General features: G+C 36.0%; 2 protein-coding genes across 3 annotated transcripts in view; one reads left to right on the top strand and one right to left on the bottom strand.

The window, feature by feature from the left end:
* LOC132109757 (diacylglycerol kinase theta-like) overlaps positions 1–14,501 on the top strand; it is a 43,609-nt gene extending 29,108 nt beyond the window's left edge. For both annotated transcript variants that reach the window (XM_059516084.1, XM_059516085.1), the window contains 12 exons: positions 6,558–6,619; positions 6,760–6,910; positions 7,776–7,814; positions 9,222–9,337; positions 9,743–9,894; positions 10,175–10,323; positions 10,445–10,623; positions 11,295–11,395; positions 11,490–11,636; positions 11,724–11,835; positions 12,376–12,528; positions 12,905–14,501. In XM_059516084.1, coding sequence (XP_059372067.1) covers positions 6,558–6,619; positions 6,760–6,910; positions 7,776–7,814; positions 9,222–9,337; positions 9,743–9,894; positions 10,175–10,323; positions 10,445–10,623; positions 11,295–11,395; positions 11,490–11,636; positions 11,724–11,835; positions 12,376–12,528; positions 12,905–13,006 — 1,463 coding nt within the window. In that variant the 3' untranslated portion in view covers positions 13,007–14,501. The remainder of the gene's footprint in view (positions 1–6,557; positions 6,620–6,759; positions 6,911–7,775; positions 7,815–9,221; positions 9,338–9,742; positions 9,895–10,174; positions 10,324–10,444; positions 10,624–11,294; positions 11,396–11,489; positions 11,637–11,723; positions 11,836–12,375; positions 12,529–12,904) is intronic.
* A 1,473-nt stretch (positions 14,502–15,974) lies between these two features.
* Positions 15,975–24,281, bottom strand: LOC132109756 (metal cation symporter ZIP8-like). Its single transcript, XM_059516083.1, has 8 exons — positions 23,644–24,281; positions 23,311–23,476; positions 21,623–21,792; positions 20,952–21,074; positions 20,497–20,610; positions 18,655–18,844; positions 18,309–18,493; positions 15,975–16,997 (listed from the first exon to the last, which is right to left on the bottom strand). The coding sequence occupies exons 1-8, from the start codon at positions 23,860–23,862 to the stop codon at positions 16,848–16,850; spliced, it is 1,317 nt and encodes a 438-aa protein (XP_059372066.1). The 5' UTR covers positions 23,863–24,281; the 3' UTR covers positions 15,975–16,847.
* Positions 24,282–24,364: the final 83 nt, after the last annotated feature.

Raw genomic sequence — 24,364 nt, 5'->3', positions numbered from 1 at the left:
AGTATTTACACTACATGCATGCACTACATGAATTGGTAGGGGGGCTAAACATGCCGCGATGTAGAAGCAGGTGTTGATCTTCTTCAGCGGAGGCTGTGTTTAGCCAGTTGTACATTCCACAAGCTGTTGTTTTGGCAGACTGGCTTCAATATAAGCTGTTTTAAGACTAACAACAAAGTTTTGAGCTTAATTACATTTATTTCTAGAATATTTTTTAAATATTGTAATTTTATTTACTATATTTTATAATTTACCACTACATATAGCGGCGTTTTTAATCCTGGTCCTCGCAACCCCCTGCATTATCTATTTTGCATGTCTCTCTTGTTTAGCACACCTGATTCAAATCACCAGATCGTTATAAGAGAGCTCCATGATTGAACTGTGGTCCCATTACCATGGTCCCTACATAGTAGGGTGACCATACGTGCCATTTTTATGGGACACGTCCTAGCCAGGATTTCTATATTACCTAAAATGTCCAGGTTTTGGCTGTTTTGCACTTCACAGACACAAACACATCGTTGTATGACATCTGCGAGAGCTATAGCGAGCAGACTGCTGCTTATGCTTTCGAATCACTCTTGCTGAACTTTGAGATCATACGAAGATCGGTCTGAGCATCGGCTTCATACGAATGAGCACACCTAATATGTACGCGTATTTGCATTGCTTTGACATTCTCTGTAGATGCCACCTTCTCACGCGCCATGATGTACAATGCCTGCACATTACTGGTTGATCATTACCTTCAGCAAGTTTGACAACAGGAAAACAGAGGCAAATACAGAAATCATGTCCAGTAAAAATGGCACATATGGCCACCCTACTACACGGTAGTGTTGTCACGATACCAAAATTATTGTTTCGATACCGATACCTAGTCAAGAATTTCGATTTCGATACTTTTTCGATACTTTTCCTGAAAAGGGAAAATACACTCTCAAATATCATTGCTGTGCTTTATTTTAAAACCGGGACAACATTCTAATCATATAACACACTAATAAATGAACATGAACAGCAGATATATTAAACATTTGAACAAAATATGAAATATCAAAATATAAAAAAATAAATTAGAGCAATGACATTCAAGGTAAAAAAAGAATAAATTTAGCAGCATTATCTCAGTTATCATAAGAAACATAAGAGTAATACATTTATCTTGATTCTGAACTTTGAATAAAAATATGAACAGCGATTATATTAAACAATGTTTCTGAACTCATAAGATTAAATGTCAAAAGATAAATAATATCAATTTAAGCAATGGCATTCAAGTTAAAAAAAGCAAATAAAATTTAGCAGCAATATCTCAGATATTGTAACTTATTCTGTCAGTTGCGCAACCTTTAATGCTTTAATGAGCGTCATCTTTATTGAGCGACATCTTTTTCTACCAGTTGTGGACCGGCGGCCACAGTATCACTTGTGCTCGAACATGCAGCCTAGTGATGCAGGTACCACTTTTATGAAATTATTTGGCCCGCCAGGCAAATAAAGTAAAATTTATTTTCTCATTTCTTGTTCACTAAAGTTCCTGCCTCCACAGCAGCGCGCAAGCTCAGCGCTATCAGCTAGTGAACAGCTCTGTGAACTGTTTCATCCTGTCGAAGAGTTACTCAAGATGTGACGGAGCATGTGATTTGTGGAATGTAGTGAACCCATATGCCCTTCACTGAACGAGATCGAGAGATCTTCTCATTCGTGAACGAGTTGAATGTCAATGTCAATGTCACCTTAAATTATATAGCGCTTTAAACAAAATACATTGCGTCAAAGCAACTGAACAACATTCATTAGGAAAACAGTGTCAATAATGCAAAAATGATAGTTAAAGGCAGTCCATCATTGGATTCAGTTATGTCATCTCTGTTCAGTTAAATAGTGTCTGTGCATTTATTTGCAATCAAGTCAACGATATCGCTGTAGATGAAGTGTCCCCAACTAAGCAAGCCAGAGGCGACAGCGGCAAGGAACCGAAACTCCATCGGTGACAGAATGGAGAAAAAAACCTTGTGAGAAACCAGGCTCAGTTGGGGGGCCAGTTCTCCTCTGACCAGACGAAACCAGTAGTTCAATTCCAGGCTGCAGCAAAGTCAGATTGTGCAGAAGAATCATCTGTTTCCTGTGGTCTTGTCCTGGTGCTCCTCTGAGACAAGGTCTTTACAGGGGATCTGTATCTGGGGCTCTAGTTGTCCTGGTCTCCACTGTCTTTCAGGGATATAGAGGTCCTTTCTAGGTGCTGATCCAGCATCTGGTCTGGATACGTACTGGATCCGGGTGACTGCAGTGACCCTCTGATCTGGACACAGACTGGATCTGGTGGCCACGTTGACCTCGGAACAATAGAGAAACAGACAAATATTAGCGTAGATGCCATTCTTCTAATGATGTAGCAAGTACATAGGGTGTTATGGGAAGTGTTTCCGGGTTCCGGTTTACCTAATTAATGCAGCCTAAAAATCCTTTAACGGATTTGGAAAATAAAAGCATATTAGTATGTTATGTGTATGCCAGGTTAAAGAGATGGGTCTTTAATCTAGATTTAAACTGCAAGAGTGTGTCTGCCTCCCGAACAATGTTAGGTAGGTTATTCCAGAGTTTGGGCGCCAAATAGGAAAAGGATCTGCCGCCTGCAGTTGATTTTGATATTCTAGGTATTATCAAATTGCCTGAGTTTTGAGAACGTAGCGGACGTAGAGGATTATAATGTAAAAGGAGCTCATTCAAATACTGAGGTGCTAAACCATTCAGGGCTTTATAAGTAATAAGCAATATTTTAAAATCTATGCGATGCTTGATAGGGAGCCAGTGCAGTGTTGACAGGACCGGGCTAATATGGTCATACTTCCTGGTTCTAGTAAGAACTCTTGCTGCTGCATTTTGGACTAGCTGTAGTTTGTTTACTAAGCGTGCAGAACAACCACCCAATAAAGCATTACAATAATCTAACCTTGAGGTCATGAATGCATAGATTAACATTTCTGCATTTGACATTGAGAGCATAGGCCGTAATTTAGATATTTTTTTGAGATGGAAAAATGCAGTTTTACAAATGCTAGAAACGTGGCTTTCTAAGGAAAGATTGCGATCAAATAGCACACCTAGGTTCCTAACTGATGACGAAGAATTGACAGAGCAACCATCAAGTCTTAGACAGTGTTCTAGGTTATTACAAGCAGAGTTTTTAGGTCCTATAATTAACACCTCTGTTTTTTCAGAATTTAGCAGTAAGAAATTACTCGTCATCCAGTTTTTTATATTGACTATGCAATCCATTAGTTTTTCAAATTGGTGTGTTTCACCGGGCTGCGAAGAAATATAGAGCTGAGTATCATCAGCATAACAGTGAAAGCTAACACCATGTTTCCTGATGATATCTCCCAAGGGTAACATATAAAGCGTGAAGAGTAGCGGCCCTAGTACTGAGCCTTGAGGTACTCCATACTGCACTTGTGATCGATAGGATACATCTTCATTCACTGCTACGAACTGATGGCGGTCATATAAGTACGATTTAAACCATGCTAATGCACTTCCACTGATGCCAACAAAGTGTTCAAGTCTATGCAAAAGAATGTTGTGGTCAATTGTGTCAAACGCAGCACTAAGATCCAATAAAACTAATAGAGAGATACACCCACGATCAGATGATAAGAGCAGATCATTTGTAACTCTAAGGAGAGCAGTCTCAGTACTATGATACGGTCTAAATCCTGACTGGAAATCCTCACATATACCATTTTTCTCTAAGAAGGAATATAATTGTGTGGATACCACCTTTTCTAGTATCTTGGACAGAAAAGGGAGATTCGAGATTGGTCTATAATTAACTAGTTCTTTGGGGTCAAGTTGTGGTTTTTTGATGAGAGGCTTGATAACAGCCAGTTTGAAGGTTTTGGGGACATATCCTAATGACAATGAGGAATTAATAATAGTCAGAAGAGGATCTATGACTTCTGGAAGCACCTCTTTTAGGAGCGTAGATGGTATAGGGTCTAACATACATGTTGTTGGTTTAGATGATTTAACAAGTTTATATAATTCTTCCTCTCCTATGGTAGAGAATGAGTGGAACTGTTCCTCAGGGGGTCTATAGTGCACTGTCTGATGTGATACTGTAGCTGACGGCTGAATGGTTGCAATTTTATCTCTAATAGTATCGATTTTAGAAGTAAAGTAGTTCATAAAGTCTTTACTGCTGTGGTGTTGGGAAATGTCAACACTTGTTGAGGCTTTATTTTTTGTTAATTTAGCCACTGTATTGAATAAATACCTGGGGTTATGTTTGTTTTCTTCTAAAAGAGAAGAAAAGTAATCGGATCTAGCAGTTTTTAATGCTTTTCTGTAGGATATGTTACTTTCCCGCCAAGCAATACGAAATACCTCTAGTTTTGTTTTTCTCCAGCTGCGCTCCATTTTTTCGGGCTGCTCTCTTTAGGGTGCGAGTATGCTCATTATACCATGGTGTCAAACTGTTTTCCTTAACCTTCCTTAAGCGTAAAGGAGCAACTTTATTTAAAGTGCTAGAAAAGAGAGAGTCCATAGTTTCTGTTACATCATCAAGTTGTTCTGAGGTTTTGGATATGCTAAGGAATTTGGATACATCAGGAAGATAACTTAAAAAGCAGTCTTTTGTGTTAGAAGTGATGGTTCTTCCATACTTGTAACAAGAAGTAGAATTTACAATTTTGGCTATATGAATTTTGCAAAGAACTAAATAATGATCTGCGATATCATCACTTGGCTGAATAATTTCAACACCATCAACATCAATTCCATGTGACAGTATTAAATCTAGAGTATGATTTCGACAATGAGTAGGTCCTGAAACGTGTTGTCTAACACCAATAGAGTTCAGAATGTCTATAAATGCTGATCCCAATGCATCGTTTTCATTATCAACATGGATATTAAAATCACCAACTATTAAAACTTTATCTGCAGCCAGAACTAACTCGGATGTAAAATCACCAAACTCTTTAATAAAGTCTGTATGGTGCCCTGGTGGCCTGTATACAGTAGCCAGTACAAACATAACAGGGGATTTATCATTAACATTTGTTTCTTTGGATAATGTTATATGAAGTACCATTACTTCAAACGAGTTATACTTGTAGCCTGCCCTCTGAGAAATCCTGAAAACGTTGTTATAAATTGAAGCAACACCTCCACCTTTGCCTTTTAGACGTGGCTCATGTTTATAACAGTAATCTTGGGGGGTGGACTCATTTAAAATAATGTAATCATCAGGTTTTAGCCAGGTTTCTGTCAAACAGAGTACATCTATATTATGATCAGTGATCATATTATTTACAAAAAGTGTTTTCGTAGAAAGGGATCTGATATTCAATACGCCAAGCTTTATCATTTGTTTATCCATATTGCTTCTGTTTTTTATTTGTTGAACCTCAATTAAATTGTTAATCTTAACTTGGTTTGGACGTTTTTTGTATTTTCTAGTTCGGGGAACAGACACTGTCTCTATAGTGTGATATCTAGATGAACTGATACATCTCGTTTATGAACGAAATGAATGAGAGTATACAGGGTCAGTGAGCCAAGCATGTTAATCTCGATCAGCAATCAGCAGATACAAAGCCCAGTTATAGGTGCTGTGCAGATACGCTCGTCTTCATATTTAGCATACAAAACATAACTCCACGTTTAATCCCCGATTAATGTGAATATTATATATGAACTGTCTGACCAAACAATTAAAATGTTAATTATTGAAGGAAATCATCGTGCTTTGTTCATCTGAACAACTTATTTAAACTATTTAATGCAATTATGCACACATTTTAGTAAAGCCAGATCAGTTTATTAAAGCCACTAATGCAGCCATCTCACTGTAGTGCTTTTTTGCTGCTTGCGTGAGGAGAAAAAACGTCCATAAGGAGGCACTGGAAGCGTGCGTTGCACACACTAACATGAAATACGTCTCTTACAAATCTGGAACGCAGTCATTCTTTGAAATATCGATACTTATAAATTTAGGAATCATGACGTTTTTCATTTCCGAGAATCGCGATACTTTTGAAGTATCGGTGCACCGTGCAACACTACTACAGAGATCTCTACTCTCTACACATGGGAAATCACTTAAATTCACTTCAGAACACAGATTTGCACTATACCACTGCCTTCAGCATCTTCACACAGAGGCAACACTTACTACAAAAGTGTGAAGAGTTATTTAACCGTAATCATGAGATATACATAGTAGTCACGTCTCGTTCAGTTTAATAAGGCCCTTTTGAATGGAACATATACAATCCTTTTGAACTGGAATCATGACAGTATATATAAGAGAAACATGCAAAATGTGAAGAGCAGGGGGTCGCGAGGACCAGGACATATAGAAATATGATTTGCTTGTTTGTTTGTTCTTTTGTTTGTTTTTGTCAATGTCTCCAAGTATCTTTAAGAATCTGATTGATATTAAAGGCATTTGTTGTGCAAAACCTGCTTAAAACACATAGAAATGCTTTGATAAATGCGGAAGGGTTTCACAATGTCTTACCCTTTCATTTCTAATCCATCTTCAGTGCAACGGCAAGTCCTCAGCGGTCAGGAGATTTTACTGGAAAAACTGCAGGAGATACGGAAGGTATGTTAGGCAGGTCATGATGATTTTGATTGCCATTTGGAAAAGACTCAAGGTGATGTGCCCTGATAAGTGTGTGTGCTTGTTATGGAATAAATGAGAGCTTCTAGGTTGTCTCAAACTCTGAGCTTGTGACTTTTCAGACCTCGTTGCGACAGATGAACCAGACACGGTTTTACATTGAGGAAAGCAGGAATCGAGTGGCACAAGTCAGTCTGCTCTTGGGAGGCTTTCCGACACAGCTTGAAAAAGAGGAATACACTCACCTGCTATCCGAACACCTCTCAGTCAAAAGTGAGTCTGTGTATGTTCATATGATGTGTAAGCTCAAGATTTAAATGGCTCAAATCCTACAAATGTGTACTCATCATAAATATGCCTGTCGCCTCTCTGCTGGAAAAGATTTGAACGGATGATAAACTGACTGCTGGGCATTTATTGTTATTGGATCTGTTGGTTAATGGAATACTTCATAAAGGAATAGAAATTTATTTTCTCATGGGTGGTTCTCCTGCAGTGAATGGGTGCCGTCAGAATGAGAGGCCTAACAGCTGATAAAAACATCACAATAATCCACAAGTAATCCACACAAATCCAGTCAATCAATGAATGTGTTGTGAGGTGAAAAGTGCTCGTTTTTTTTTTTAAAGAATCCACAATTAAGGCATTTTAACTTTTTAACTTGTTGCTCCTGGCCAAAATACGAGTTTATAATTCATAATAAGACTTCCTCCAGTGAAAAATTCCTCAATTCCCCTTTGTCCTCTAACATCAAAATCCACCGACATATTTATTTACAACTGTTTCCACTTAAACAGTATTGATATGTGCATATTTGACTCCTGATTCAGACGAGAAGACTTGTTCACTTGAGAAAGCAATGCTATGGATAGATGCCCAGCCGGAAGAAATAGTTTGAAGTTAAAATGTCTTTATGGATTGGTTTTTCTTGTTTCACAAAGTTTTCACAGTTGATGGACTGGAGTGGTTTGGATTACTTGTAGATTATTATGATTTTTATCAGCTGTTTGGACTCTGACGGCACCCATTCACTGCAGGGGATCCATTTGTGATCAGGTGATGCAATGTTAAAGTTCTCCAAATTTGGTTTGCCTAAGAAAGAAACTCATATTGTGTCTGTATTTCTTTCCCCACCTAGGTCATTTGGTCACCATCACTCAAGTGTACTCTGAACAAGGTAAGAGAAACTGCATTCATAAATCATAGTGTTCTGTGGGAGAATGGCCTGTTTCCTCGTAATCCACAGGAAATGCATCCCTCCTTTAGAGACGGCTCATAATATCCGTCTTTGTTCTGAGCACAGCTAAACTGCTTGACTTTATTTGATAACACTGAAGGTCGCCGGTGCGTGCTGCAGAACAAACTGCCTGCTTTGTGCATGGGCCACAGTCTGGCCTACTCTTAGTGCTCTGTAAATGCGAGCCCTTGTTCTACACACAAACGCTCCTAACTGCTGGTTGTTCTCAGTCATCCACTACATGCCCACTGGCTCACTCGCCTTGATGCTTTCAATGCATTTTTATATTGTTGCAGCAGTGTGTTGGTTTGTGTGGAGATCTTTAATTTTGACACCTAGAGTTATTATTCTTTTTACTTCTCGGTATGATTTCCTGTTGTTCGTTACTATGCTATACTTGTGAAAAATGGAACAAAGGGTGTTTAAATTTAAAAAAAATACCATTCTGCTTGACTGATGCATATAGAAGTGCTATCTTTTTATGCATTTTGAGTAAATATTATGCAAAAGAAACGTCTCAACGAGAAATATTTCAATAAAGATTCAAAACATTTCTGCAGGAAATATTTATAAATATTTACAGCAATTTTGTTTATGTGGTATATTATATATAACCTATAAGTGAAGTGAAGTGTATATGTAAAATATAAACAAGTTTATAAATATACTATAACAAATAGGTATTTATATTTATGATCAAATATAAAATGATATTAAAAATTCTACTAATATATCATGCTAATTATTAGTAATTATCATTAAAAAATATGCTTTCAAAGATGATCACAAAGGTTGCTTTTATTTGAACAAAATACAGTAAAAATAATATGAAATATTACAATTTAAGTTAACTTTTGTTTATTTTAATGTATTTTTTAATTTAATCATTTCTTTTTTTTTGCAATTTTTTGCTGCCACAAGTCCAGTTAATGTCAAATGATCCTTCAGAAAACATTCTAATATGCTGATTCAGTCAATGAACAAATGAACAAAAGAAATGTTTGAAACATTACCATTATCAGTGTGGAAACCATGCAATTGTGTATTCATGTTTAAATAGGAAGCTCAAAAGAACTGCATTTGAAATAATGTTTTTGTAAAATTTTGTAATTTTATTTTTACTTTTGGTAAATTTGATGCATCTTTGCTGAATAAATGTGTAAAATTTTTTCTTTCTTTAAAAAAAGCCTACCGAACCTAACGTACTGAAGCCAACTTTTTGTCTTGTTCCACCATGTCATGATAGGTGGTAAAAATAATTGTGCTCAGAGCTAAAAATAATTGTGTCCCAGGTGTGAGCAGTTGTTAGTGAGTGTTTGTGTAATTGAGCTGCTGTGCTGTTTTCAGGAGCTGTGGTTCTGCAGATCAGCTGTTTCTCAGAGGCAGAGAGGATTTACATGCTGGCCAAAGACACCACCATCAGCGGCAAACCGCTCTACTCACTCGTCATACCTGAGATCATGGTACACCACCTTTTTGCAAATCCATAGTGTACATTTGACACTCTGTGGTTGCAACTGACTTATTTTATATGCTCTTTTTTTTTTTTTACAAACATCCTGTCATTATTTACTACGCCATTCTGCAAAATGCCTGAAAGGACTGTACTATCTCTTTATTTTATTTTTTATGAACTGTCCCTTTAAAGTGACCATATATTGTAAATAACAACAGCTGATTCAAAATAATCACCTGTATTGATTTAAATGTGATCAGTATGTCACATGCTGTTCATTGCAACAATAGAGCTCACAATGTTGTCCCAATATTTTTAGATGCACCCTCTAGTGGCCCATAGAGAAACTACAGTACAATTCAACAGTCATTTCACCAACAGTTGTAACCAATGTTATTTTCTCTCCCCACAGCAAAGCAAGCTGGCCAAAGGAAGTTGCCCCTTGCTAGTCTTTGTCAACCCTAAAAGTGGTGGATTAAAGGGCAGAGAGCTCTTATACAGTTTCCGAAAACTTCTAAACCCCCACCAAGTGTTCGAGCTGACCAGTGGCGGACCACTTCCTGGGTTAGACCACATTTCCTTTTGAATGATGCCAGATATACAGCTGGATGAATAGCTTTTAAATCACCTGTACTTTGAAAATGTTTGCACTATGCAGTTTATATATTAAAATCTGTGTTGCTAGACCATTTAAGTCTGTATTGAATTCAATGTGCAGTTGACTATTTTGGATGTACATACATAAAGCAAGAAGGTTTCTATTTCTATTTTTTATCTGTTTGTTAAAAAAAAGGATAATGCTGTCATTGCCCTTCTCACATATAAGAGCTTGTGTATTGTACAGGCTGCACACGTTCAGGGACATCCCTCACTTTCGGATCCTGGTGTGTGGAGGAGACGGCACAGTGGGATGGGTGCTGGGGGTTCTGGAGTCCATCCGGCACAAAATCGCCTGTCCTGAGCCAGCGATCGGCATCATACCACTGGGCACCGGTGAGTGATGGAGGGAATGTTCCTCATTTAATTCTAGTGTTTAACGCTGCATCTTTTAGTGTTTGTTAATGCACTGCTAGCATTATTATTTGTGCTCAGTTCTGCTGCATGTGTTTGTCAGGAAATGATTTGGCTCGGGTGTTGCGGTGGGGGGCGGGATACAGCAGCGAGGACCCCTACAATATCATGCTGTCTGTGGATGAGGCAGAGGAAGTGCAAATGGACCGCTGGACAATTCTTCTGGATGCACAGGAAATGACAGAGGATGGCAAAGAGAATGGCTTCCTAGAGCCACCCAAGGTACATCATCAGTCACCAAATTACAATAAATATAATTCTTTAACAGATGTTTACATGAACATAAAAAAAAGAACATATAAAAAAATGAACATATATTATATTTGTTAAAATATTAGTAAATACATATAATTGTGATATTTATTTTAAGGTGCTCTAAGTGATATATATATATATTATATTTGTTAAAATATTAATAAATACATATAATTGGGATATTTATTAAAGGTGCTCTAAGTGATGTCACACATTTTTTAGGCCAAAACATTTTTTGTCACATCCAGCAAACATCTCCTCACTATCCGCTAGCTGCTTGTCCCCTGAACACACTGTAAAAAAACGGGTCTCTCTAGACACCACAGGCTCCACAAACAACAAGAAAAACAAACTGGGCTCACCCGCATCACAAAACATAACAAACTGTTCCAGACAATAACCGACAAGAAAGATTTGGGGGTGGGGTTTGGGGGGTTAGTGCACGGATGAGGAGGAGGGAGGGTCTAGCTAGCCTCCGTTTTGTTTGACAACAATTTGAACGTCAACAAGAAGTTACGACTCCCGGAATCGCTTAGAGCACGTTTAACTAAACTTAAAAAAATGCATTTAATTATGCTTTTGCAAGTTACTAGCGTTAAGCATCGATCATAACAGGGTTATGCCTGTCTGTGTTATAGATTGTGCACATGAATAATTATTTTGGGCTGGGAATCGATGCTGAACTGAGTCTGGACTTTCATCATGCACGTGAGGAGGACCCAGACAAGTTTAATAGCAGGTGAGTATTTTTATTTCTCCTCAGAAGTGTGGCTCACAGCTAGTGTGAGTGTGGGCTGTGCATCAGGTATTTGATTTTGTCATTGTTCTTGCAGGTTCCACAATAAAGGTGTGTATGTAAAGGTGGGTCTGCAGAAGTTGAGTCACACGCGAAACCTTCATAAAGACATCAGACTGGAAGTGGACAAACAGGAAGTGGAACTGCGCAGTATAGAGGGACTGATATTCCTCAATATTCCCAGGTATCAGTTTCACACAATGTTAGTTAAGTCACTTCCACACCGTACCTGAGTTTGCTGTTGATGACTGAAGCTGCTGTGTGTGTCTAGCTGGGGTTCTGGTGCTGACCTGTGGGGCTCAGAGAGCGAGTCTCGGTTTGGGCGGCCAAGGATAGATGATGGGATGCTGGAGGTGGTGGGAGTTACTGGTGTGGTGCACATGGTGAGTTCTGATGCTCTCTCTTACTCTCTTTTTTGGACACTGCACCTTTTAAGAACTGTTTAAACATTTTAGTTTGGCAAGGTTTTGTCATGTTTTTTTTCATTATAATATATTGTTGAAAGCTAATGTATTCTGGTCATGGCAAAGCTGTCACATGATCTTACAAAAATCACTGTAATATGCTAATATAGTGCTTAAGAAACTTTATTATTATTATTTATTATTATTATTAAAAATGTATTAATATTATTATTATTATCAATGTTGAAAAGAGTTGTGGTGCTTAATATTCTTGTGGAATCAGTGACACTTTTCTTTCAGCTCAAAACAGCATTTATTTCAAATAGAAATCTTTTATAACATTGTAAATATCTTTGTCACGTTTGATCAGTTTAATGTTAAACTATTAAGTATTGCCAAAATTTGTTTTGTAAAAATTGTTTACTGTATACTTTTTATTATTGGTGTGTGTTTGAATGGTGTTGCATATTATGTTTTCACATTAATGAATGAATTATTATTATTATTATTTTTCTTTAGGGTCAGGTTCAGAGTGGGATGCGTTCTGGTATTCGTATCGCCCAGGGCAGCTACATTCGTATCACTGTGAACAAACCCATTCCAGTGCAGGTGGATGGAGAACCCTGGATACAATCACCAGGACAGATCATCATCTCAGCTGCTGGACCAAAGGTGCTTTTATATGCTTTTAACTCATTCATAACCCCCCCCCCCCCAACTTTCACCTGGTAGGTTCACTTTAGCTGGCAGTATAAAGACAACACAACATTATGAGGAGGTATATCCTCGATCTGAATTTTACACTCAAGAAAGTGTAAGCCTCATTAATATTCATGAGCCGTGTGTTCCCCCCAGTTTGATGTGTAATTCACATCGCGGCCTCTTTTGTCTTTTCAAAATTAATTGAAGAATGGGAGAATGCAGATGTTCTAGAATTATAGAACCAAAGGTCATTCCGTTACAGAATTTTGCTTTCTCACCATCTGTGAGCCTTCAGTTCTAATATAAAGTTCTGTATGTTTAAAAAGGCTTTTGTTTTCTTTTTTAGGTTCGCATGCTGAGAAAGTCCAAGACCAAGCAGAAGAAACAATCAGGCAGTTTGAAGGAAGGCCGTTCCGACAGTCCCGCTCCCAGTGACGGTGGGCAGTGACAAACCGCACAAACAGTTCATTGACAGCCCTTTACTGTCGCCTTGACAACTTTTCTTTTAGTCTGTCCTCTGTTCTTTGTTAAACTCTGGGTGGGTATCAACATTACTTTAGCTGAGCTAGAATGAGTTACGCAGCCGTCTCTATCATCTCATAGTGTCCAAACGCCCCGTCTGACGATAGCACTGCAGTCTGTTTCTCAGGACTCCAGCTGCCCTCGGCCTGTTTCCAGCCTGTTTTTGCCTTAGATATTATTGTTGGTTTTGTTTTGATTGCCAAACCGCGTCTTGTTTTCAAAGGGAACCTTGTCTTAAAGTAGTTCATCACTGAAATGCTACGGCACATATTAATAAGCAACCAGTGTTTAATCGCATTGCGCCAAAAAATATCCTTTTGCGAACATCGCCAAGTTATTAAGTTTGCCAAGTTTGTATGTTAAGATGGGCTTTTTGGTTTATGGTACATACTGTGACTCACCTATTCATTTTGTCTTTATAATGATTAATGTCTTATTTGAGGTTTATTTGCAATAGCAGTCCCCTAGTAGCTTTCCACAAGTATATAAACTAAAATAATGCAGTATAAATGTACAAACGACTCTAGTTCTTCTTCATTAAGAGCACATTTGATTGTATAGGTGGATTATCTTTGTATATCAATTTTGTAGCGGTCTCAGCTGTGAGACCAGAGGCATAATCATGCGCCAGAATCAATGTGGCGTCATCACAGACGTTTCGTAAAAAACTAATGAATATCAATGGCTTTTTGAACGTGTGTGGTACCGAATAATACTGTGAAATGCTTAAAAGAGTTGTTGATTTTACGAAGGGTGAATGTTTGTAAATTCCTACAATGTTTGTGGACATCTGCACCACTTTTGGTGTTAGTAGTAATATAATGCGTACGATACTTGATTAAACATTCCATGCAAGATCACGTTGCATATGCGGTATTTAACGTGGTGCCAGTAACTGGTCATATGAACCTTTAAGCCAACATAGCTTTATCATGTTCTAGTGCAAGCATTGATTTGTAAGTAAATATGTTACTGTTACCTGACATAGTAGACAGTCGTGTAAAGCTACTCGTCCAGTTGTAAAGCTAAAACTAGAGGCGAGCGCAGTGCTGTAATATATTGGCTAGTGTATATGTGGTTTCTGTACAGTGACTGGTCAGCCCTGGATTCATGAGGCTGGCCTTAGATATCGTATGTATGATCGGTCAGACACCCCACTTCCCATCAGGCCTGCATTATTGGCAGACTGTTGCCCTGTATAAATGTGCTGGATGCAAGGTGCAGCCTCGGCCACTAACTGTCTGACTTCATCTACCTCGTCTCACCGGCACACATCACTCCCAGAACCAAGTTCTGCCAAGCTCTCCCAAAGACTTGCACCTGCTTTTCATCCTGCACTTCATGGATTGTGTCTGGGAATTTTCGGAATAGCCTTTAATCAGATTGGATGAAATATTGAATTTAACATGGATGCCACAAAATGCATTCCTTTTGTGAGAAAATGTGACGTGCTAGAGCAAAACAGACACTGTTTTTGGAACTAGCACTGCAAAATTAGTAGGGCCCTATGAAATTCTGCGATGCGGAAAACGCAAACGGAATCTTAGAATCCAGTCATAAAAACTGAATATACTAATGTCGGAATGTCTCGGAATATGGCAAATTTTGTATGGATAAATCAAAAGTAGGTCAGTACACTTAAATCAAAACGTAATATGGACTACTGTCTGTGAATATTAAGCCACAAAGATACTATTTAAATATGAATCCTGCATGTCTGTGATGTGAATTAATGGCGCATGCACGGTTTCATTTACTACACATATTGAAGCACGCGTGAAACTCGTGGTGCTTTCAGCCTCTGCTGCCTCAATATATGAGCACATGAATATAATCTCTACAAATGCTCATATCATATCATACAGAAAACTAAAAGGTCTTCACAGAAACCCATCAAAATAAAAGTTTGGTTTAACTTGAAGAAACTGTGACAGAAATATTACTTAATGTAATGCTGGTACTAGTACTAATTATAAAATTATTAAAACACAATTTTAGAAACATTTTCCTGAAAAATTATTTACCAGAATTTATTCAGCAGAAAATTGTAAATGCACAGTGATTATAAATTAATAATAATACATATTGATTTGATTATTAATTTTAAAGGAAATGATTAAAATGGAATCCAGAAAATAAATTACAAACTGAAAAAAAAAAATCCCTGAATTTTAGAACGAAACAAAACATATTTCATAAGGTCTTGAAAAAAATTTTTTTTTTCAACTTTTAATAAATTGCTGTTTCATATTGTACGTTTCATGATTTCAATTAATTTAACATGCTTTTTGATTAAAACAAAATTAATTTAACCATTAAATTAGTCTATAAAAAAAAAAAAAAAAAAAAATCCAGAGAATATAAAATGGATTTCATAGGGCCCTAAATTAGTAAGAAAAAGTATTGGATTTGATTCAGCTAATATAATGCAGCCCGATGGTTTAGGTCTAAGTGGCTTTTTAGTTCACGGCAGATCCAAGATGAAGATGCAGTCTTCTCTCGTGTCGTTCTTTTGCCAGCGATGTATTGAGTGGTGATTTCTGCAGTAGTCGTGCCTGTTGCCAGGACAACCCCTCGGGCTAACGTGCTGTTCTGTGGTGTGGTTTGGCCCGAGCTCTTCGTTTAGTGCCTCATATCAGTGCTTCTAGAACTTCCAGGGTATTGCAGTACGTGTGTGTTTAACTCCATGCCATTCTGTTTGTTCTGCTGGTTCAGTGACTATGAAGTAGAACCGTGCTGTTCTAGGTCTTTTAGAGCTGATGTGCCTCCTAATAGGGTGAATTGCATGAAAAAACGTCACATTTCACCCCCAAAAAATCTAATGATAAAAATCTAGATAATTATTTAAAATTATACGACCATTTTAGGACAAATAAGGTTTTATAATTTATTTATTTTTATTTTGAAATTATTTTCATGAAAATTAAGCATATTTTCACTAAATATTCTCATGACACCGTAATACTTCCAGAATATTTCTAGTTTTTATTATTATTTTTTGTAATAACCATAAACAATATAATTTGCATTAAAGGGAGTACAACAGTTACTACAGTTCTTTATACATATCTTGAAAGTAATGAAAAAAAGCTAAGTATAATCTCTTTCTTCTTTTGATTTTAGAATGAAATATGACCTTTTTTGAGATTCACCCAATAACTTTGTTCAGTCAGAACTGTTTAAGTTATTTAACCTCCTGGCGTGATTCAACTTTTCTGATTACTTCTTGTAAAGTGGGTTAGAATTCATGTTCCGAGATCTATATAGATGTATATTTTTGGAGAGAAAATGTTTTTAATTTGATCTATAAAGATATTGCACTGACTGTACTGTTTTAAAGATGCTTTTAAGTGTACATTGTGTTTAATGAATATTAAATGACTAAATGTATAGATATATCATCAGCTGTAAAACAGATGGATGTGTCCAGTGGAAGAAAAAAAAAGACATAAATTTGGACTTTTTAATACAGTTCTGTTCTGTCTCCTTATTTTGCATGATTTTCAAAGTTTCTGTTCAAATGTGATTATTCAGATGTGAGCAAAAAAAATCACTCCGTGCCTTCTGTTCTACAAAACATGATTAGTAGGTCAGTCGGTAATTTACAACAGCATAAATTGGCTAAAATTATACATGTTGAGAAATCATCAAATTATTTAACACCTAATGATTTTCAAGTTTCCTCAGTTTAAATGATTTAATAATAGTATGAAGTAGTTTCTTCTCAAATAAATAGTTTAAATGAGAGTATGATCTGGAACAAGGGCTCAGCCCAGGCTGATGTTCCCACCATACAATGTGATGAGAAGAATCAGGGCAAATCCTGTCAGCATTCCTGCATTCTGGATGGCAAAAAAAATGATATCTGCCTTCGTGCTCTGCACTTGTTCATTGGCAATCATGTTCATTTCAGGCAGCTAGGTGAGAGAGAGAAAGATGGTCAGTATTTGCTTTGCTAACACAGATTTACGTTGTGTTCAATGTATGTAAAAAAAAAATGTAGTCAAAGTAACTTTCTCCTCATTTTAACCCTAAATAAATCAATAATACATTTGAAAAATATGTAAAAAAAATAAAAATAATAATAAAATGAAATATATATATGTGTATATATATATATATATATATATATATATATATATATACACACACACATTCTATAATGCATCTGTAATAAAAACTACTTTTTGATGCTGCCTCTAGGTGTCAATATAGGACCAGAATGATTGTTCAGGATTATTACAAAGAAGCCATAAATTCTGATAAATATGGTAACATCACATTTCTTATTTAGCTCCAGTCATAAGGGGGAAAAAACACTTATCATTATAAGTAAAAGCGATCAACAACAAAAATGATAAACATTGAAATGCTGTTCCATTCATAAATGTAAGGGTTTTAAGGATTTTTACAAATGTTTTTAAAAGTATTTTATGCTCAAGCTGCATTTATTTGATCAAAAATACAGTAAAAATGGAAATATTCAAATAAGTGTTTACTAATTTAATATATTTAAAAATATCATTTATTTCTGTGATGGCAAAGCAGCTATTACTCCAGTCTTTATTGATAAGCCACTCATTTCGAACATTTTATGATTATGAATATTGAAAACAGTTGTGCTGCATAATATTCTAGTGGAATACTTTATTCCAGTATTCTTGAAAAAGAACATTAAAAATAACAGCATTTATTTCACTGCAAAAAAAAAATCTGTTTTTATTTCTTTCCGGTTTTCCATTCCTATCTTCCTATAATAAATCGAGATACAGTTACTTGAAAAATAAAATAAGAAGATATTAAGTCTTGTTCTGAAAAAAGTACGTTTATGCCTAATAAAAGAAAAAATCTAATATACCATTGAGGTAAGAAAAAATTAATAATTCAAAGGGAAAACAACACTATCTTTCTTTCACCATTGACAGATATTTTTTCTTGTTTTACGCATAAACTCACTTGATTTTGATACACTTTTTTTTAATATCTCACATCATTTTGTGTCTGAAGTAAATGTAAGGTAAGACTGTTTGTTCTTTATGTATACTGGAAAATGGCAATTCAGAAAAGCATTTTGGCAGTGTTCAAATAGTAATCTTTTCTAACATTCTAAATGTATTTAATGGCAATTCTGATCAATTTAATGTGTTCATACAAAATAAAAATATTAATTTATTAATAAATGCGATAAAACACTATGTGCTGTGCTTTCTAACCCACACTACTCTTACCATATCAGCCAAGGCGATGTAAAGGAACATGCCGCCAGCAAAGGCAAAGATGATGTTGGGGGCAAAAGCTCTACCCAACAAGATGCCCAGGACGAGGCCCACGTAGCAGGACATAGAAGACAGCAGGTTGAAGAAGACGGCCTGTGGAACGCTCAACCCTGCGTTCAGCAGGATAATAAAGTCGCCTACAGGGGGAGACAGAAAGCTAATGTGCTTCACATGTGTTTTTTTATGAAGGTCAATATGCAAAGGGCAGCAGCCAGTCACAGAGGTGGTTTGGCGCAGGGGTTAAAGGTCAGAGCTGACAACATTTCTGGTTGGGTAAATGAGTCAGTATTTTTCTTACCCAGCTCATGAGGGAATTCCTCGCAGACGATAGCAAGAGAAGTGCTAAAGCCGCTGAGAATCGACACGGTGAAGGAAGCGCCGATGGTCAGTCCGTCAATGAAGTTGTGGAGAGCATCGCTGAGGGAAATCATCCATGCCACCGTCTTCACGCTGGCCAGCCGTCTTCCTCTGAGCCATCTGCAGGACCCCTGCAAAGACGTTCACATCTAAATGGAAACCTCATTTCGTACTATAACAACCTCTTTTTTCAGCTTCAACCCTGGGTTCATATTTCAAATACTATTTACTTTTAGCCCCGAGGTCTAACTTTTTGTATTGTTGCAGGAGCGAAATGACAATCCCAATTGCATGGCGTTCGTGATGTAGGTCAAAGGGCAGAAGACAATCTTGTTTCTGCTGGCAGCTGTGACAGATGAAAGCAAACACAGCTGTGTGTGTCTCTACAGCTGGACTGTAAGTCGTATTGACCTGCAAGCTATCAAAACTCCAAACACTCCAGCAGTCATGTTGTGTTACATGCTAATGATACTTAAACAGCTGTTTTGGGGCTTTATTTGATGATTGATTGATTGATAAGCCAAAATTCACTTAACAGCTTGGTCGTTATGACAAATAATTATAATTTATGTCTGTTTGATAATGACAGACACTTTCAAGTAATCTTCAATTGCTTACTCCTGTGATAATCAAACAGATATAGATATCATAAAAATTTGAGGTGTTTGCTAATCCAAGTATTACTTATAAAATTGCTTATATGATGATTTGAATAAATCTATATGATAACAAGTCAAATTATTAGTAATAAAATTTGGTGCATAATTTTTCCTGCACAGTTCGTGCTGCAGACATTAAGGCTGCACAAAATCCTGCAGACTTACATTCGAGGAGGTTCCTGGGCCCTTTATAGAGAGCAGACTATCATAGAGACTTGAGGAGGTGGGCTCTTTAAGAGCGTGCGACCACCCACAACACCTTAGAGAACTCAAAGATATTCCTTGGCATCCTGTTTTTTCATGGACAAGCACCACAGAAAATGTAAAAGTCTAGTTTTACTACAACAAATTCAACACAGAGGTAGTTCACAAGTATTTTTAGCTTCACTTCAAGTGGTAATGGCTGGCCTATTTAATGTATATCATATATTTATTTTTATAATTATACTACCCTTCAAAAGTTTGGGGTTGGTAAAATTTTTCTGATTGGTAAGATGTTTTAGAAAAAGAAGTATCTCATTTATACCAAAGGTGCATTTATTTTATACAAAGTATTAAAACCGTAATATTGTAAAATATTATTACAATTTAAAATAATTACATTTTAGATTTGAATATATTTTAAAATGAAATCTATTCCTGGGTTGCAAATCTGAACTTCCAGCAGTCATTACTCCAGCCTTCAGAAATTGATTTGCTCCTCAAAAAAAATAAATAATAATTTAATAAATTAAATTAATACTGACATATTGAAACATTGACACACAAGGTTTGATGAAAAGAAAGCTAGCATTTTTTAAATGGAAATATTCCATCTCTTTATTGTCATTTATGATTCAATGTGTTTTGATATAACATCTTACTGATCCCAAACTTGTGGACAGTAGTGTATTTATTGTATATTATACTTTACTTTTAATAATATACATGGATCTGTAAGCAATTATCATGGACATGCACCACTTACACTGAAAATGTAAATACATTTTTTAAACAAATCATCATTTTGTCCCTCCAAACTGTTAGCTATTTTTATACTGTTTATGTAACTCATGGCTATATTTCGGTCATTTGCATATCTCTTGGCATTATGTGTAATTTTGGTGAGATCTGACCAGTTGTACCTGCTCCACTGGAGGGTCAGAGGTTATGCTTGCTTTATCAGAGTCCACTATACTAATGGCGCCGTTCTGTTGGATGCCCTCTGAGGGCTGGAAGTGACTGTGTCCGTGGCCCTGCTGGGGTTCGAAAATGAAACGTATGATTACTGCATATGGTTAAAAAAAACATACATGCTAATATACAACATATCTGACATTTACCATTAAAGAAGCTTTACTATTAGCTTGCAGTTAATTGGAGCAACTGTATTTATCAAATATGTTATATTGGTTTAAATGTAAATATTTGATTGCATAAGAAAAATAATGCAAAGTGAAATATCACTTTTTTGAGAATTGTTGACAGCAGAACGCTTTCAAATGTCTTTGACTATTGTTGATTAGTTTTAGATGAATGAAGATATCACATGAATACAACTTTCGAACATTCAGTCTTCATAATTCTGAGATGAACCCACCCCATGTTCTGGTTTCAGGACTATCCTCAGGATTTTTTCAGTGACGTACAGCACATAGAATCCACCAAAGATCCCAACAGCTTCGAAAACGTAACCGTCTGCTTTTGGGTCAAACCCAAAGGCCTGTTCAATTAGAGGAAGTAATCATGAAGCAGAAATGTAAATCATAACCTGCTTCAGTGTCTTTGAGAAAGTTAAACCAGATAGCCAGAGTTCCCAGTGTACACATGCACATTATTGGTTGAAGTTAAATGGCAAACCCAAAATAAATATTACAACATGCAACCATTGCACGAATGTCACGTCATGCAACCATCATGTCATCACATATTAAGAAACATTTGCAGCATTTGCACATAAAAACAAATGAATGAGTCCAGTACAAAGAGCATTTGCATTTTATTATTATGCAATCATTTTAAGCATAAATAATCTGCATCAGCATCATAGTGCTGATACAAAGGCGATTAAAAATGTATTAATGGTAGCTTGTCGGTTGGAGGTTGATTTCTATGAAGCAAGAATGATCCAGTGCAGGCTACTGGGTTCATAATCCTGTTGTGCCACCAATGTGACCTTCAACAACCTCTGTCCAAAACTGACCTAAATGACTTGAAGAAAGCTTCTAACTATGTGAATGTGATAAACTGACAAATGGAAAAGCATTTCACCTCAGGTATAAGTTGGAGGGCAGCATTGGAGAAGAGTGTGCCAACAGCTAGACCAATGAAGTAGGTGAGCACTTTGGGGAAGTAAGGCTTTTTAGTTAAGGGAACGAGAGTCAGACCCAGCAGTGAGGCCAGATTAATGAAGGTAACAGCCAAGAAGCCAAATCCCCATACTGTGTGCAGAAAGAGAGGGGAGAGCTCAAACAGCTAGAATTATAATTTTGCATAAAAAAAGTTTTACTTTGTGGTGTTATTTTTAAATAACAATTAATCATAATTGTCCTTATTCTCAAAAAATATTTGCATTACTTTATTACAGTGCTTTATTACTCTATTATACTGATACACAGCTTTGTTTAAAAAAAAAAAAAAAAGCAAAAAAACAAAGCTATATAAAAATTGTATATGTACAAACATATAAGTTTAATATGTAGAGTCTTTTCAAGTTAGGGTTAAATAAAGAAAATAGTGCTATGCATAAAGATCTTTTGCTTTGTGATATTTTCACTACTGTAAAATTTTTACTCCATTATAGTAAGATTTTGTTTTGCATTAAAATAAGCATTATTTTAATATTGTTGAGATACTATTATAGTTTTTATTAATAGTTTGAATAGCTTTTTTTTTTTTAATTACATATTTATATAAATATGCCCATATAGTTCAAAATAGTTTTTATTTAAATTAGTAATTTTTTTAATTAAATGAAAATTATACATTTGCCTTGGCAACTAGTTAAAAAAATGTTATACACTTTATTTCAGTTAATGTTTATTTCAAATAACTATATTTTTATTTATGTGACTAATGATTTTAGTTTACTATAATAACTCAGATTGAGAGTTATTGAGACAATTAAAATATCATCTATAATTAATTATATATTATATAATTATATATAATACATTTTAACAAGTTTAAAATATTACAAAAGTTGCGTTTCACATAAAATAAGGCTTTAGCTTTGTTAAATTATTCTTAAGCCAATTAGACACAATTGTCTGCAATTGCCATTATTCTCAACTGTGATTTTCATTACTGTAATACAAGATATTCTTATAATAGTATATTAAAATTAAAATTGATATTGCACTAATACAAAAACTACCAGTTTAAACAATATATATTTATTTTTCAACTTCTAATATTGTTTTGCATTAACAAATATTTAGCAAAAAGGAAGTTTTTTTTGTTTTGTGATATTATTTTAAAGACAACAAAACACAAAAGTATGTAATTGTCATAATTTTTTTAAAGTGATTTAAACGTACAGGTATTTTTTATTAAATAAACATTAAAGCAGTAAAAAAACAGCACTAATCCAAAAAATACTAATTTAAATAATATATAAATAATATATCAGTAGTAGTAATAGTATTTCGTCCACTGAGCTTGTTTTGCTTAAACTTTGCTTAAACATTTACTGAAGTAAGCATAAAAGAAGTTCAAAAATAGTACTAATTAAAAAAAAAAGACTTATTTAAATCATGCACAGGCATAATTTTTTGCCTCTTCTGAGATTTTCATTATTAACTTTATATGTAACTTTTTTCAGGTGACAAACTTCCCATCCTTCTCTGCTATTATTCACACTAGAGGATGTGAGATTTGAATGTAGGCTCTGCCAGACTGCATCAGGAGAAAGGTCTCTGACTGCTGTAGTGTTTTGCAGCAGATGAAGACTCACTCACCACGCAGATCAATGTCACTTAGGCCTGCTCCTGGAGCTTCAGATGAACAGGTGGGCAGTACAGCTTGGTTCAGCAGAGCCGGGCAGAGAGTGACCAGATGTTCCTCTGTCAGATAAGAGAGGTTCTGAAGCCCATAGTGCACCAGAATATCTTCTCCGGACACACACTGATAAACAGAGACGATGTCAAGTCAATGAAATAAAGCAAAGAATAACAAAACTAGTCCTATCATACAGTATGAATGTTTTTGTGTATGTTCTCTAATGTGAGGCACATCATAAAATGTCAAATATTTTAGTAAATACTTTAAAGTAACTAAAGTGACCAGATTACCTGAGCATGCAGAGGAATGTTCGGATCCAATAACTTGTCTTGTACAATTGTCTCCAATAAACTGTTAATGCCATTAAGATCCAGTGAACCGTTTTTTCCGTAAACAGCTACAATATCCTTCACGAAGACCTGCTGCAGAGAGCTGGCTCTTAATCCTGAGATTACAGTTGTTAGAACGCCTATGAACACATGAGTGAAAGATTTGGGAATGCCTGCCATGCTTACAGACCACAGGTTTCAGTCTGAAGTGATCCGAGTGAAGCAGAAGCAGCGAGAGTTTTAAACGGGAGCAGAACAACACATCAGCACCCAAAGTTGCATTTTAAGAATAAAGATAAGAACAATTAAAAGAATGAATTATTTCGTCACTATTAGTATCCTCGGTGTCCTGAGCGATACGTCTCGCCTTCATCTGGCGCCCGGCCAGTCCTGATAAATTCCGCTAGATTCACCCACAAACAAACACTTAGAGCTCAAACCAACAGCCTCCTGCGGTCAGCACATCCAGCAGAAGAGGATTCATCAAAATCATCCAGTTATTTTGATATGAGATCGAGTACAAATGAATTACACTAAAGAAACTTTTGCAATACTCTATATAGGCATACAGGCAAAAAAAATACCGTTACGTGTGAATAAAAACGCCGTGCAAACATTGCATAATTTATTGATTGTAGGCAGGTCATAGGCGGAGCTTGTGTGTAGATTCATTTTCAATTTC

The sequence above is a fragment of the Carassius carassius genome, chromosome 29 (genome assembly GCF_963082965.1).
Source record: "Carassius carassius chromosome 29, fCarCar2.1, whole genome shotgun sequence".
Lineage (NCBI taxonomy): Eukaryota > Metazoa > Chordata > Actinopteri > Cypriniformes > Cyprinidae > Carassius > Carassius carassius.
The sequence above is the reverse complement of the archived record's forward strand: the minus strand, read 5'-3'. Positions and strand labels throughout refer to the sequence as shown.

Coding starts and splice junctions, on each gene's coding strand:
- LOC132109756 (XM_059516083.1), bottom strand. CDS start 23,862: ATGGCAGGCATTCCCAAATCTTTCACTCATGTGTTCATAGGCGTTCTA. Junction 21,793..23,310: donor AAGTGACATTGATCTGCGTG/GTGAGTGAGTCT, acceptor TTCTGCACACAG/TATGGGGATTTGGCTTCTTG. Junction 18,494..18,654: donor GGAATTCCCTCATGAGCTGG/GTAAGAAAAATA, acceptor CTCCCCCTGTAG/GCGACTTTATTATCCTGCTG.